The sequence below is a fragment of the Ciona robusta genome, chromosome 11 (genome assembly GCF_009617815.1).
Source record: "Ciona robusta chromosome 11, ASM961781v2".
NCBI lineage: Eukaryota > Metazoa > Chordata > Ascidiacea > Phlebobranchia > Cionidae > Ciona > Ciona robusta.
The window spans coordinates 6913755-6929299 of record NC_143245.1 but is presented as its reverse complement, the minus strand read 5'-3'; the positions used below and the strand labels follow the sequence as shown (position 1 = coordinate 6929299).

At 35.3% G+C, this 15545-nt stretch overlaps 3 protein-coding genes across 6 annotated transcripts; 1 reads left to right on the top strand and 2 right to left on the bottom strand.

Moving 5' to 3' along the window:
- The first annotated feature begins 68 nt into the window (after positions 1 to 68).
- Positions 69 to 3744, top strand: LOC149728893 (multiple inositol polyphosphate phosphatase 1-like). The gene is made up of 9 exons (XM_089887820.1): positions 69 to 674; positions 914 to 1062; positions 1326 to 1474; positions 1686 to 1779; positions 1845 to 1971; positions 2251 to 2418; positions 2668 to 2885; positions 3063 to 3169; positions 3315 to 3744. The coding sequence occupies exons 1-9, from the start codon at positions 479 to 481 to the stop codon at positions 3523 to 3525; spliced, it is 1419 nt and encodes a 472-aa protein (XP_089743946.1). The 5' UTR covers positions 69 to 478; the 3' UTR covers positions 3526 to 3744.
- Positions 3745 to 3821: 77 nt separating this feature from the next.
- On the bottom strand, positions 3822 to 9793 carry LOC149728892 (mediator of RNA polymerase II transcription subunit 14-like). 3 transcript variants are annotated; one of them, XM_089887747.1, is made up of 8 exons: positions 9688 to 9793; positions 8526 to 8941; positions 7555 to 8280; positions 7226 to 7386; positions 6970 to 7135; positions 6489 to 6648; positions 6104 to 6305; positions 3822 to 5848 (listed from the first exon to the last, which is right to left on the bottom strand). In XM_089887747.1, exons 1-8 carry the CDS (start codon positions 9731 to 9733, stop codon positions 3877 to 3879), a joined length of 3849 nt encoding a protein of 1282 aa, XP_089743873.1. In that variant the 5' UTR covers positions 9734 to 9793; the 3' UTR covers positions 3822 to 3876. The 3 variants fall into 3 exon arrangements, with proteins under 3 accessions (XP_089743873.1, XP_089743875.1, XP_089743874.1); XM_089887749.1 differs by having other exon boundaries at positions 8526 to 8892; positions 9688 to 9790; XM_089887748.1 differs by having other exon boundaries at positions 3822 to 5833; positions 9688 to 9785.
- A 167-nt stretch (positions 9794 to 9960) lies between these two features.
- LOC149728891 (kelch domain-containing protein 3-like) lies at positions 9961 to 15527 on the bottom strand. 2 transcript variants are annotated; one of them, XM_089887837.1, is made up of 12 exons: positions 15249 to 15526; positions 14424 to 14487; positions 14039 to 14139; positions 13533 to 13648; positions 13116 to 13187; positions 12796 to 12930; positions 12454 to 12538; positions 12016 to 12102; positions 11589 to 11697; positions 11192 to 11274; positions 10870 to 10948; positions 9961 to 10447 (listed from the first exon to the last, which is right to left on the bottom strand). In XM_089887837.1, exons 1-12 carry the CDS (start codon positions 15403 to 15405, stop codon positions 10393 to 10395), a joined length of 1143 nt encoding a protein of 380 aa, XP_089743963.1. In that variant the 5' UTR covers positions 15406 to 15526; the 3' UTR covers positions 9961 to 10392. The 2 variants fall into 2 exon arrangements, 1 of the variants encoding a protein (XP_089743963.1); XR_016385978.1 differs by lacking the exon at positions 11192 to 11274 and having other exon boundaries at positions 15249 to 15527.
- Between the last annotated feature and the right edge of the window lie 18 nt (positions 15528 to 15545).

Sequence of the window (15545 nt, the reverse complement as noted above, 5' to 3'; positions counted from 1 at the left end):
AACTGTATTTTCTACAGCTAACTAAATATTTCCCAATATTTCTGAATGATTTATATTTTCGTCATTTGGTATGTGCGGTTGTTTGATGCGACTCATCTTTTGCAGCGAAATGCTATTAACAGTTAAGGGAAGCCAGTTTGGAAAATACATTTGGTTACAGGTAGTAGATACCATATAAGCTACAACACGTAACAGGACACATTTGAAATCCCCTCGGTTTTCCACCGGATGCTAAAGTGGTTGTTCTTTCGGGTACCGGAACCAATAATGCGGGGATACGGACTATTCAAACCAAATGCACTGAAATACCTTGGCGAAAAACTAACAACTACATTTATTATTGAGTTTGAAATACGTGTGGAAGCCATGGAAACCCCTGGAAGTAATCAAACTGTATTAAGTTCTGTTGCAATCGTTTCAACTTCAATTGCTGCAACACTGACTCTAAGCAGTTGTATACCGAAAAACATTGGTTAAAATGAGGGATTTTCTTGCAGTGTCGTTATTTCTGCTCATCTGCACTTTCAGGACATTCATTTGTCAAGATGCCCAACCTGTGAGTCTTTGCTCAGATGACCCAAAGTACGGATCAAACTCCTATCCTTATTTTGGCTCGAGGACATTATACAAACATGTACGAGGAGAACTACCAAAGACACGAGCGCACATGAGAGGTGAGTTATAATTCCACTTTGAACTCTAGTGTTATATTCATAGTGCTTACTAACCAATACTGGGCCCCACTGGGTCCCTTTAATATGGGACCCAAAGCTTGATCAGAAGGGTCCAAAAAAGTTACAAAAGTTTGCAGCAATTGTTATTTTGTAAAATGCTAAGACACTGACTTCAGACACTGAGCATAGTAGTCAAAATAACAAAAATATATTTACCTAATTATTATATACACCTGTAGGTTGCAGACCATTGTACGTCTACATAGTAGCAAGACATGGTTCAAGGTACCCACACAAAGGTATTCATGCCAAGAATCAACGTCTTTTTCAATTGGCAAGGCAGATTAATACACTTGGCACAGCAACTCTCTGCAGTAAAGATATTCAAGTAAGATCTTTGCTTGCTTTGTAATAAACGCAACATATTTCTACCTATAGTTTTTAACACTACATTCGATCGTTAATAAATGGGTTCCTATTCCTAGAGAATTAAACCCCTTTATCCTCACATGGCAGGGCAACGACAGTCGTGATAACACAGGTGCTCTGTTTTATATACCACATGTGTTCTTACAAGTTACCACATGAATGTGACTTAGTGGGTGACTTTTACCATCCAATAATCGCTTGAAGTAAATTTGACATATTTAGGCTCTTCGTAATTGGAGAGTTTGGACGAATTCATCGATAAACCGAAACCAAACCGATTACGGGGATGAGGAGATTAGAGGAATCGCAAGGAGGTTTAAAAGGATGCTGCCGGAGCTTTTCCCAGAAAATGCTAACCCAAATAAATACAGGTGACGTAACCATGATAAAGATCTGATGGAATGCAACCCAATATAGGGTTTGACATGTTATACACTGTTTTAAGGCTTGTTTATGTAAAAGTTATTAAAGATAAAGAATCTAGATAGACACAGTGCAAGCAGATTGTAGACATACAGGAAGCAGAGTTATTCATATTAGTACAAAATGATGGTTTATTAACATAAGATTACTTCTTTGCAGCTTTTTGAGTTCTGATTTTCCTCGAACTATTGACTCCATGCAAGTTTTTGCGGAAGAAATTCTGGGTCAAAGAACAAATGAAGCTAACCTAGAGGTTCAAGTCACTTTACTGTAACATTTACTGCATAATACTCAAGTAACACTCATTGTTTCAATCAGGTAGAAGGAAAAAATGTAACTTCTTCAATAATTCGATCCTACAAAAATTGCCTGAAATATCAGACCCAAGTTTTCGACAATGATGAACGATTTTTACAATTCAACAGATTTTTTTTAAGAAATCGAGGTATTTTAATCATAACGATTTCTTAAACATTTTCTCCCTATTTGTTCCGCCATTACTAAGACCAACAATAAGCGTGCTTAAAAGAGTATTAGTTTTTTTTCTTTACACAAACGTAATAAAATATCTGTATATTTGGTATATAACATCATATATGATAAAATATATATGTATAAAGTTGCCTTAAAATTAATACAACACACTTTATATGACCTGAGAGGCTATATATGACTCTGTTTAAAATAGAGTATATCCAGGCTAAGTAAACGTTTCCTAAAACAGGTTTTGGTGGCAGAGCAAGAAATCTGATTGCGACTCGCCTTGGTGTTCCAATCAGCATTGTCACCAAGAAGTTGGTTTTTATATTTTATGAAATTTGTTATCTCCAACAATGGGTGGAGACAGTTAATGGTCCCTGGTGCTCACTGTTCAGCCGATTAGATTTAAAAAGTAAGTTTTGAATTTGGTAAAGTGTCGTATTTGTTTGTATTATGTTTAAAGCTGCCTAAGTGTAGATTTGAGTGTTCTTGCACAAAAACATCAGACATAGCTGAAACCCAGTAGTCATTTATAAAGGGTTGCCGAGTTGTCAGTCAAAAAAGGGAAAAACAATTACCGACAAAGTTATATCTTTGGAAACTTCCGCGTTATAACAACTGTCAGTGCCATGCCCTTGGGTAAATACATTCATATTTCCAGGGTTTGAATATGCAAGTGATTTAAAAGAGACCGGTCTGCGAACTAGCCTAAATGAAGTCACATACAAACAGAGCTGTCCTCTTGCAAAAGACATCATTGGAAACTTAAATGATGCAGTGGAGGCTGACAGAACCGGGGGAGATCATCCAATGGGAGCCTTCCGTTTTGGTCACGTGACAACAATACTCTCTGTCGGCGAAAATCTTGGATTATTTCAAGTAAGACAACATTATATTATATAAAATGTTAAAATGTTGGTGCGCAAATGAATGTTAGAAGTGCCTTTAAAAAACAAGTGCAATACCCTTGCACCAAGAGTTTATAAATACATTGACACATTATTTTTGTACCACCTTTCATTAAAAATAAATTATGAATAATTAAACACATTTCAGACAGGTAACCCTCTAAGGAACGGTGATTACTTCGTCGGACAGAAAACACGATTCCGATCAGCACGTACTATACCGAGCGCAGGGAACCTTGCATTTGTTATTTACAAGTGAGTTCATATGTTTGCTGGTAATAAAAGTTGGTAATCAATGGACAGAATCCTGACTTTTTTAAGCAGTCCCTAAAATATATTACATCTGGCAGTAAAAACAGCAGATTAAAAAGTCTTTCAATGTTAATGATTGTTCTTACAGGTGCGAAAACGCAAGGGCAAATAATGATAGATATTCTGTGGAGGTTTACCATAACGAGAAACTGGTGGTGCCACCTTCATGTTCAAGGTTTGTAGAATGGGATGGCAACTACTTTTGCCCAATGCAGGATTTCTTAAGGAGATATGAGGAATTTATTCCCGGTTCAAGACAAGAATGTAACTTTGAGAAAATATGTCGCGTTCGCAATTAAGACCTTATACCTTATACCCGTGCCATGCATACCATATACATTCAAATTTGATGTATTTACTGCATGTAGGCTAACTTCATTATATATATGCATAATATGCCACTCTGTAGGCTTAACAGCATTGCATAGACCCAGAAAATAGATTTTTCCACATGGGTTGTTGGCTCTAATTTACAGCTGCTGCTAATGTTAAATACAGAAAGCCTGTATGTTTAAAAACTGTGTTCGTGGTTATTTATCTATCTTTACACAGGACTTGATTCTTTCACTTCGCACACAAAACCACAAAATAGCAATTTCAGCAGAAACCAGATTGAATTTTATTATTTCAATATTGTATTATGACAACAGTTAAGGGAAAGTAAGATTCTCCATTAAATACCGGACAGTGACGGTCAAGTAATTAGGATCGTTTATTGTCTGTTGGTTTCTTATGTCCTCTAGTCGTTTTAGGAAGCTGGAGACGTGCTGCAAGTTACGAGTTTGCTGAGTTTGAGCACTCATTGCATGAGGAAGGACTTGGACCAAGTTGTTCTGTCTTTCATGTAAAAACGGCACCACGATTGTACCTGGTGCGTTGGTTTGCTGGATCGCTTGCGTTAACTGGACAAACATGAGAACCTTGTCTTTTATGAGGATGGAAGGCTGACCTAGCAGTAGAGGGACTCTCGGGGGTGAGGTGAGGCAGAGACTCATGTTCCATTTGATATTCGGCTGCATCGCTGTGACGTTGCGTCCGGTTAGTTCCAATCGCATAAGGTGAATGAAGTCACGTAGAATATGTGGAGGTGCAAAGATCATGTTAACGTACGATGCTACTACGTTGTATCTGTATGGTGAGCCTGCGATACGGGCGTCGAAGTATTTTTCCAGAGTTTGCAGATCGTCCTGTGACCAGTTCTCTTGCTGGGCACGCTGGACAGAGAGAACCAAACGAAGGTGTTGTGGGTGTGGCTGGCAAGTGAACTGTAAAGATCGTGCGATGAATACAGCTGACAAGGAATCGTCTGCGCCTTCAATCATGGCCTGCACACCAGGCCCAACTTCAATGGCGCGCACACACTTCACCAGATGCCTTTTCACGATAGCTGCAGCAAAGAACATTTCGAGCTGTGTTGCTGATGTATGATGCACGTTTGGAACCTTCAAACAAAGTGAATGTAGGCCTGCATGAGAGAGCACAGTGGGCTGGGATCCTGACCATGAAGCAGGAATAACATCCACCAGGCCATACATATTCTGTGATGAGTTTAATGCAGCTTGATCTGGAGAAGGTGGGTTGTCTTTCTCAGTGTCCGACTTGTAACGAACTTCATTTTGTTCTTGAAATCGACTCAAGAAAGAGCATAGACCAGGTATTGGGATGCTACCGTTCTTAACTTTAGAATAATCGAATTGGGAAAACGCCCCGTCCTGTATGCTCACCTTACCATGACTGTGAAGGTAAATATTAATGCTGTAGGATGAGAAGAAAGTCACACGAACCACAGTAGCAGTTTGAGCTGTGAGAGTGAACATCTGTTCCCCGATTGTTATTTTTTGGTTCACGCCCAACAGGGGGGTGGTTGGAAGCCGTGTTAAGGATTGAAGTGGTGAACTGGTGTCCTTCAATACATACAGCAACTTTGCCAGGTCTGGATCGCTATTAAAACCTTCACTGATGTAATGCTGGGTAATACAATGACCGTTGCTGGTAGAGTTATGGCCACAGCAGCCGAAGGATAGCTTAAACTTCTTTTCCTGAGAAGACCAACTAACGGTGACGAAGAACTGAGAGTCTGCACCATATTTGAGGGTTATTGACTTGTAATTGTAGGAATGAACCTCAGGCAGGGATGTGTGTTGCTTCTGAGCTTGTTTGTATGCAAAGGCCAGCCCAAACAAACGTACAATGCAAGACCAATCCTCCACGAAAGATTTGATCACGTTTGGTTTGGGATTATTTGCTTGCCCACCGAAAGCATCGTAGGTCAACATTACACGATCGACACCCACATCATTGGAGGGAAACAAAGACTTGATCAAGATTTCAGCGACCCACATTTGAGTTATACGCTCTTGAATTCGGAAACTGCATTCTAAGATTGAATCATGTAGGATTTCAGTTGTTAATTCGTTTGTTCTAGATACTTTGGGAAGAGTTTTAAGCTTGCAGACCAGAGCCAAGTTCTCCTCCTCATAAACCCCTTGATGAATGATTCCTTCCTCACCAGCTATGCCTTGCAGCAAAGATATAAATGGAATGCGTGATTCACAAATGGAGATCATTTTGATAAGCTCTTTTACACAATCTTCATTCTTTTCCAATCTGAAAGCCAAATTACTGTTGTACAAATAAAGGGTATAAATTATAACGTCTTCAAAAAAACTATATGCACAATTACATCTTTAAAATTTGGCTGCTTTTACAAGCACTCAATGTTTCCATTGGTCAATAGACAAATATTTCAAATAAGTAATCACAAAATTACAAAGCAGAAACCTTAATGATGATAATATACAAGCTTTTGTTTGGGCCCAAACTTGCCCAAAACCTATCTTGAACTAAGTAAATATCCTAATATTCATGAAAGCTTACCCAGTTTGATCAAACAGATAATGCAAATCAACCACAGAGTCAATTTCCAACCCTCTGGGATTTTGTAGCTTCTGAAATCCAGTTGGAGAAGATGTTTTCATGAGTTTATATTTGTTGTTTGTTTCTCCAGCAATGTGAAATTCAACAATGAGGTAATAGGAGGGGTGGTGGTTTAATCTGATGTAAATCCTGCCAGGATCATCTGGTAGGTATCATGGTAGAATTTAGAATAATAATAGTAATTGATGGACCACAACTTAGAAGGTATACGATTATTAGTCAAAATATAGTGTTTCTTTTTGTAATCTAAAACAAAACTTGGAAAAGTATTTATGTGGTTATGTATAAAGGTAATTAGGCAAAATAATAAAGTTTTTTTAAAAACCTTTAACAGCAGGAGACTTCTCTAAAACTGGCACCATATCGAGATAAACAACGGGTAAATGTTGTACAGCATTTTTACACAACTGCCTGAGTAGCTGGTAGTGTAATGTAGATATCCAAGTCAAGAGGTTCTTCTGGTTTTCATTGATTTCCTTTTCCATCTGAAAGGTTAATCCACAATATGTCAAAAATTGTAAAAAAGTCAAACCTAATCACTGTATAAAGTGGTTTACAAAATGAGTTATTTATGTTGAAAAAATGTTTGGTTAAAACCTAAAAGTGCCAGTAATATGATAGCCTGGTAGATAAACATGTCTAAGCCACACTACAGATTTTCTGGTCAGTTTTAATATAAACATGACAGAGTATGTGTAACATACAGATTTCTTTTTACATGTTTCGGTTAAAAAAAAACAGTGCTGTAAAAAAGTTAAAAATAAACTTAAACAACCTAGAACTTAATGTAAACCTAGTCATCTTACATTCTCAAGCTGACTAACATCCACTCCATATAAGGAAGGAACCAACATCCCTGTTTGTAGATCCACGTATATTCGTAAACTGTTCCGTGCTGAATTATTCAATAACGGGACAACCAAAATAACTGGTTGATCCACAGAGTTACGTACAATGTAGGATTGATCTTTTCTGTAACAAAAAATAATGAATTACAACTTAACAAGCGTTTTAATATTTTGTTACATCAATTTAGTTCAAAATAATTCATACAACTCTTACTTTCTGTGTTTATGAAGCATGTCCTTCACTTGAAGAAGGAAATGCAGTGAGCGGACGTACATAACTTGGTGTGTTAGTTGCTCAAGTGACAGATGGTTGATATGAGAAGCAGCTTCAACTAACTTGATATCATCCAGGGGCAGTTTAGGTGTATGAATCACCTGTAATCAAAAAAATTTTAAAAAAATTAATATTGGTTTAGGTTAAAATATAAGCAGCTTAAAAGTATTTGATTAGGCAATTTTATTAGGAACTTTACTTTGCTAATGGTATTTATAAGTAATAAACATTACAGACTTATATGTGTAAAACAAGTTAAATCATCTCACCTGAAGAGGTTTGGTTGAATCTGTTGGACATTGTTGGACAGTGACAGAGTACCGGGTTTTCCCAGGTTTGTTTGCATTTAACGTCCAGTACGACATAAGCAGCTTCTGACCAGGAGAATATTCCTCAACATTTACAAACTTATTCCAACGTGACCGCGATCTTTCAGCTTGTGCTTGCAAAACCTCAAGTTGAAGTGAAAGACTGAATGAGTGAAGAATATCAAACAAATCAACAAACGGGGTTTTGTTTGAGATTAACCTTGATTGTACAAGCTCATGAATGTAGTTGACCTGCAGATCGTGGACCAAGGTGCGACCCCCACCAACTTCTTTGTCATGAACCAGAAACTCAAGCTTGATCAGTCTCCATGGGAGATTGTCACTGTCACCCATCAATGTGAGAGATGCTTTGAATTTACCTGGCACAGTTAGATGCACGATTCCGCCTTCCACTGCTAGATCTTTAATTTGAGGTGGTATCACTTCAGTAACAAGACGGAAGAGCACAATTTGTTGGATGCGTTTTAAAGTTGCTTTTCTTTCAGATGGAAGTATTGCTTTTGGAGGAATTACACTGTCCCGAATACAAGTAGGCAGTCTTGTGTATGACCCATTTGTCAAAACATCGACAGCCGTTGGAATAGAAAAGTTAGGAAGTCTTGCTTGGATAACAAGCTGGTTTGAAAGCTGGTAAAGCTTGTCTGCTGTATCCACGAACAACATTGCCTGATAGGAAAACAAAATTATCTAGTTAAAATTAAGAGATAAGGGTAATTTTATACAACTTGATTCTTTATTATCTACATGAAGTTAACAAACATAAATGATTACTCTGACAAATCCCAGGAAATAGGTCAGTGATGTTTACTATAGATATAGACTTTTACATGATCATGTGTGTCACACATTATCTATGAAGTTGGTATAAGCCAGTAATACAAATGGAAAAAGGGGGACAATGTATTGATTACCTGATGATCCAAAAACGAAGAAATATCTCCACATTTCACAACTTTGTCCACAGAGCTTGCCCATTTCACAAGACTAAACAAGCGAATGAAAAGCTGGCGATATCTCGATGCAAATTGAGCGACCGATATTTTCCTTTCGAGGTCCGATTTACTCGGCAGCAGGTCGGCCATGACGGTTATATCATGGTAGGTTTTGTGGACCACAAAGTCAACCAACAATGATAATGGAATCGTCCCACCACCCTGCATCTGCCCTGGAGGAACTTGGGGTATCTGGGCAGGCATGACATTTTGATTGACAGCCATTATTTCAGGTTGATTGACCATTCCTGGGTCAGAATATCCCAACTGCATCATTCCGCCTTGCCTTGGTAAATTTTGTGTTAATGTGCTATTCATTATTGCCAAATTAAATCCTGAAAAAACAAAACCTATTTATAACTTATGTTTTTGTTTATGCCAAGGTGATGGCGTGGTGTCTAGAACAGAGCCATAGAAATACCGAGTAGTCCAACCCATTGTTACGTAAAACACAAATTGAACGGTAATTTGGTTCCAAAATAACACAGTAGGTATAGGGAAAATGTATGTTTTTCGGTAAATTACAGAAAAACTTGGGCCTAAAAACAAATTTAAAGGTTGAAAAATGTAAAAAACATGTGTTATTTGTTTTCTGTGTCAAAAAAAGTCAAAAATTAGAATTAGAAGCGGTTGATTTGCGACATTTTAGTCATTTAATGCGGCTAAATTTATACATTTTTTCTAAAAAATGTTTGGTAAGGTAAATAGAAGCTGTTTTACACCTTCCCACAATAGGAAAACACAAACAAAACTTAACAAGTTCGTTTAAACCCATTGTCAAAGTCACCACTTTTGCTCTATTTCGGACACACATAGACGGCAGTTGGACTACTCGGTGTTTATACGACTCTGGTCTAGAAGTACGATTTACTACTAATTTCTTAATAAACAACACATTATACCAAGTAGTTAATATGGGTATTGTTTTAAAACTCAGTCAATTCTCTAATCTGTTCAGAAACGCGTGCGGTATATATGGTCGAGCACTTTATGCTTGACTTTGTATAAACTTCTCTCGTTCTCTGATAAAATACTTGTTCCTTTTCTAGTTAATTTTAATCTTTGTCATATACGAACTAACCTTCACTGCCAAACAGATGAAGCTGTTGAAGAAATGCGCATTTCATTAAGACTACGAACGAATGTTCCCACTTTAACCATGGCGGTAATACGTTCTCTCAGTCGGCATCTCTCGTTTATATAAGAGAAGAAAGAAATATCTCTCAATTACATAAAAGAAGAAAGAGACGATTCAAAGTAAATGTCGGGGCATTCGGGCATGCATAATAGTTGAATGGAAATATGTAGTTGAGAGACAAGGTAACAGTACTGTCTAAAAAATAAATCACAACGATTTCTGTAGATCAGAAAATATATTTTCTTTTGTTTGATCTGAAGACAACGGTTCACCAGCAAAACACGCGTTAGTAAACAAAACAAAGATAGAAAAAGTCATATTTAATATGCCTAATATATGCAAAACATGATTGCAAAACACAATGCAATAAAACATCTCTGTACATGATAAAAGTTAAAAAGCAACGGTAGCGGATATTAACAGAAGTGAATTTAGTTTAAATGTATAAATAAATCTTTAACAATGAGATGTATAGAACTATGCTTAAAAATTTACATAAAATTAAAAACGAACATGCTTATTTACTTGGTCATCCAAGGCTGTATATTCCATGATTACGCACTAAGGCATATCAGAACAAAGTATTTTGCCAAATAAAATCTTATAACAAACAATAATAAAAATTAAAAACGAAGCACAGTTATTTTTTCAAGTCTCAGAAGTTGTCAAGCTGTTGGGAGTGACCATCATTTTAATTTCCCACCTGGAAAAAAATTGTTCGGTTTATGTATGTGGTGGTGGTGCCCACTGGTGTGATGTAATTAATAAAACGATTGCTGACCATAAGCACTCACACTATTTAGTTATTATTATGTGCAGATTGTTTTGCATATTAGAAACTTCAAATTTAATCAATGCAGTATAAACCTGTTATGTCAAAAATCTGACAAAATACTTTGACAAGGTTAAATTTATTTCGAGGTGTAAAACTTTAGTGCTAAAATATATAAAATCACATCTGTTTTTTAAATTGGCATGATTTAAAATGCTAACATTACACATATGGTGCAATACAGAAAGTAACGGTGTAATCATATGAGTCACCACCATCCCACGAAGTATCTCAAATTAGTATCTATTTATAAATTAAACATTCAATCTGTACCATTATATAAAATAACTCACCTGATTGGAGCTGGTAACCAAGATTGATTAAGATTATGTTTAAGTATGGAAAGCATACAAAGTGTTTTAAGAGATGGACCTAAAAATAAGAGTAAAAAAAACATGATTATCTTCTAATTGTTCCATATGTCTAAGTCTAGCAAACTAATTATGCCTATAAAATAAAACATAACCTAAATTTATATATATTTATTTGAGCACAGTAACGAAGATTAGGTTCATTAGGACAAGTAGTGAAGGGAATTAGCAGCAAACGACAGTCAATAAAGGTAAAAACTACTAAGTGTAAAAGTGTCAAATAAATAATTTTCAGAAATCTTACAAAAATCGAGGATATGAGTATCGTTATGATCCAATAAAACATCGTTGCCAAGTAAATGAGACATCACTCCTGTTTCTGATGGACTGGTAAAGAAATAAACTTTAATTTACTGTAACAACACACTATACTAAGGGATCTAAACCTAAAAAAAAAAATAGTTTCTATGTATAAGTATAGGGTCTAGATCAGATGTTGCTTTAATAAGCGGTTGAGTTATTTTGGGGTAATAGTTTAAAAAAACATTTACGTTAAGTTTGAATCAAATTACCAACTAATTTTCTGCATTAAAAAAGTTTGACTATTATTTATTTGATCTCCACAACTTTATTTCTTGCCACAATATTTATTGTTAAGCAGTTCTATGTTCATATAACTTCAAAATATTAACAAGACCAACCTGGTGCCTCCAAATATGAAGAGTCGGTCTTCAAACAAACACGCACATTGTCTTCTACGCGCTTGGGGAGATTTCCCAAGTGTTTTAACTTCACTCCATCTACTGGTTTCTATTTGGTTGAACAGACAGTTACAGTTAGTATTGATAACTTGGTTCAAGGTGTATTTAGTGTATATTTATTAGAACCAATAAGTTTGATTTGTTTCACAGGAATGTGCGTCAGATTATTTCTGCACTGCATTTAAACAAGTTAGGGGCTATGAAGACCACTACTATTTGTTCTCAGGGTAAGGGAACTAAAACAATTAGTTGGGTTTTAAATTATGTAAGCTTTCATAGGCAATATGGCCTAAATAGGTAATGGAACATAGCCTGGGCTAAACAATTTGTTATGCATAAGGTAACAGTTTGGTCCAATATGTCGTACCTGGATCAAATTTCCATAAATCGTTAAAGTGCTTGTTATATATAGAGTTGTAGCCACCAAATATGTACAAGCATCCTTTGTACACAACTGGAAAAAGATAAAATTATTTCATTAGCACATAATTATAAAATACCACCATTATTTGTCAAGCATAGTTAATGCTCCATTTAAGTTAATTAGCCCTATAATTAGCTTGTATCGATTAATACATTACACAAGTGTATATCTGAACTATCACAATTTAGAAATAACAAGTTTAAGTGTAACTGTAAATATAAAATCAACCAAGATAACTTGGATGATTCAATTTAACTAAGAGACTGATAATAGCGTTAGGCACAATATATTTATAATATACAATTGGTTGGACTTGTCCTTGTCTGTTATGTTTTAGCACCAGCTAACTTAAATACAGAACAACTAAACTAAACAACTCACATGCTGAGTGGCTTCTTCTACCCACAGGCCGCTTTGAGTCGGTATGAACCGGTTCAAACCACTTTTTCCTTCTAGTGCAAAACACCTGATTTATGACAAAAAAAGTTTTGTAAAAAATGTTGTGCACTTTGTTAAAGTAACTATATTCTACCTCCAACTATTTTCACTTTTATCAAGACTAGTATAGAAAGGGTTAGTAGTTGGAACTGTCTTGATTATACATATATTTTGGGGCATTTACTATAGTAGGTGTGACAGAAAAAGCTTATAACAGGTAACAAGTTAAGATAATTTTAAAAAATAGTAGAATCCACATGATCACACACAATATTTCACACCAACCTTGAGAGTGTTATCATAAACTTCGTGCCTCGTATAAAGCAAACCATTCAAATCTTCTCGACCCCCAAATACATAGATCATATCCCCACTAGAGGTCAGTGTGTGAAAGTCTCTCCAATTTGCCGGCTTTCCCTCCTGGGTTTATTTTTTAAATTATCGTCTTTAGATTGAAATTATCAGAATAAAGATATTGTAAAAATATAGAATCATGGATGAAAAATCACTAAACAAAATCAGTTTTGTGACTGAAGTTTTAACGCAAAATCTTACCAATAAAAAAATAGGAAAACAAAAAATCATTTGAATGCTTTAGTACATACCATCTCTGTGATAAACACCCATGTCATTGTAGAAACATCTAACATGTACATTTCATTGGAGAACTGTTCGGCCTGCCAGATTTTAGAAAATATTTTATAATACAGTTCGTTAACTAAAAATACCAGCACATTATATGCAGACGTGTTTAACTTTAATTAGACATTATCAAAATATCAATAATGCGGCTTACAGTTTAAAATGATAAAATAATTATATACAGTGTACATATAGCAAACTGCGTATAGCATGAAGCTTTAGTAAACATATTAAAGTTAAATATATTTAAAATTATAGCATAACCATCAAACACTATAAGATCACAAAATTCTGTGCCTATCAAAAAGGCCCATCAAAGATTTATTGTCAATACTGCAAAATTTTAAATAAAAGAAATACAGAAAGTTTATACAACGCACCAGTTCTTCAAAACCACCAAACATGAAGATGTTTCCGTTGACGACGCACATTGCGTGTCCGTCTCGAGCACCCGGGCAGTTTCCTTGCACTTTCACTTTCGTCCAGTGCAAATTATCTTTCAAGTAAAAAAGGGACAAACTGGTTTATTAAATACTATTTTCGACACAGTGTTGGAAACAAACACAAGGATAAGTTAAATGAAGTATAGTAAAGTGAGGTAAGACGGGACAGGATTTTAGTTTATTTTTTTAGTTCCACTTGAAAGTAAACATAAAACATTTAATTTGATTCAAAAAATTATATAGTCGTACCCCCACTACTATAAAACATTTTTGATAATTGTTAAAAACCAGTTGGAAAATATGGTATATATACAAATATATCTGCTAATAGTATCTCATCTTACCAATAGATACTATATGCATCATTAAATACACTGTATATAATTAGTGACAGAGTGTAAATTACATTTTAGCAGAAACCCTGTTGCAGCAATAAAACTTACCTGTGTCAAAACAATAGAGTTTATTACAAGCTCCTTCTGAGTCATTTCTTCCTCCCCATAAGTAAGCTACTTCACCAATAGCAACAGCAGCGTGGCCATACCTGCATGGATAAGTTGATTATAACTTGACGGATATGTGCCTGTGCTGTGCAGTATGTAATCTCTAAGTATAAATTTAAACTTGCACCATTGGAGTGATTATTCCCGATATTCTTTTGTATTAATTAACATGATGTATAAAATATTTCACAAATAAGACAGTTTTCACATATTATAATATCCTATTAATATAATGACTTCCTTAAAAGACCAATAACACAAAATTTCTGTTTAATTAAATGTTAATGTTGGCAAAAGCAAACTAATATCTATTTATTGTTACTACCTCATAAAAGGTATTTCATCGTTGTCTTTCTGGTTGGAAGAAATCTTACACCATCGGTAAGAATCTGTAACAAAAGTTGTTGCAAATAATATGTGTAATATCTTAAATATACGTATACAATAATAATATACATTATAAAGTGTGGCTAAAAGGTTAAATAAAATCATTTAAATGTAAGGTGCTATTTTTTATAAAAAAAGGTATACAGGAGTAGGAAGTGTTAAAATTAGGACACATATGGTTAAACCATTGTACCAGAAACACAAATGCAAATATAGCAGTTTGGTGCTATATGTAGTATGGCTTTACATTGCAATATAAAATTTAAATTTGGGATGGACTTTGTGAAACAACACATAGACAGAATTGTCCTGCGTTGCTTCTCGTAAATGATCACCATTTACAACATAATTACTCCCCCTACACTCTACAGTGGGCATACACAATACATATCCTTTACAAGCACACATGATGGTTTTATACAAGCAAGAGTAATGATCAACCACAATACTCAATGACATACACTCTTGGGACCAATATATTTAAAAGATGGTTTATTATAAACAGAACACAGCCATGCTATGTAGCAGGGAATTTAAACGGGCAATTGGTTTTTGGTTGTGTTTGCATAACTTGTGTCTTGTGGCAGTAGAATACAAGGACGAATAACACTCATATAACAATTTAGCTGTATATAGCTAAATGACAAGCTAAATTGAACGATTATTAGTATTTAAAAATTTGATCATAACAATTTTATTTTAAATTTAAAAATTGTTATGTGTCCTAATAACATCATACAGCATAATAAGCAGAGTTCCTTACATGTATTAAGTGCATAAGTATCGATTGGCCTCAATTTATTGTAATCTTCCCCCATGCAATATCCACCAAACATGAAGATTCTGTGATTGACGATAACAGCTGCATGATTTACCCTTCTTGGTCCTCCTTCAAGAGAAACGGTCCAACGGGGTAACATTTTGGCAAAATAGTGCAAGAATTATCAAAACCAAGAGTCAGCCCAATTGTTTATCCATTAGACAGGTAGCTAAGCAGTTCTGACTTTCTGGTAGCTGTGGTGTATAATTGTTTTTTAGCTGTTTATTTAACCAGTGTAAA

Bases quoted from the DNA above. Each gene is read 5' to 3' on its own strand.
- LOC149728891 (XM_089887837.1), bottom strand. From the start codon at position 15,405: ATGTTACCCCGTTGGACCGTTTCTCTTGAAGGAGGACCAAGAAGGGTA. The intron at 12,931-13,115 runs GTATGTACTAAA...AAATAAACCCAG, and splicing joins GGGTGTTTATCACAGAGATG to GAGGGAAAGCCGGCAAATTG. The intron at 10,949-11,191 runs GTAAGATTTCTG...TCTTATTTTTAG, and splicing joins TACTCATATCCTCGATTTTT to GTCCATCTCTTAAAACACTT.
- LOC149728892 (XM_089887747.1), bottom strand. From the start codon at position 9,733: ATGAAATGCGCATTTCTTCAACAGCTTCATCTGTTTGGCAGTGAAG. The intron at 8,942-9,687 runs GTTAGTTCGTAT...TTGTTTTTTCAG, and splicing joins TCATCTGTTTGGCAGTGAAG to GATTTAATTTGGCAATAATG. The intron at 8,281-8,525 runs GTAATCAATACA...TTTTCCTATCAG, and splicing joins CTTCGTTTTTGGATCATCAG to GCAATGTTGTTCGTGGATAC.
- LOC149728893 (XM_089887820.1), top strand. From the start codon at position 479: ATGAGGGATTTTCTTGCAGTGTCGTTATTTCTGCTCATCTGCACTTTC. The intron at 1,972-2,250 runs GTATTTTAATCA...TTCCTAAAACAG, and splicing joins ATTTTTTTTAAGAAATCGAG to GTTTTGGTGGCAGAGCAAGA. The intron at 2,886-3,062 runs GTAAGACAACAT...AACACATTTCAG, and splicing joins AAAATCTTGGATTATTTCAA to ACAGGTAACCCTCTAAGGAA.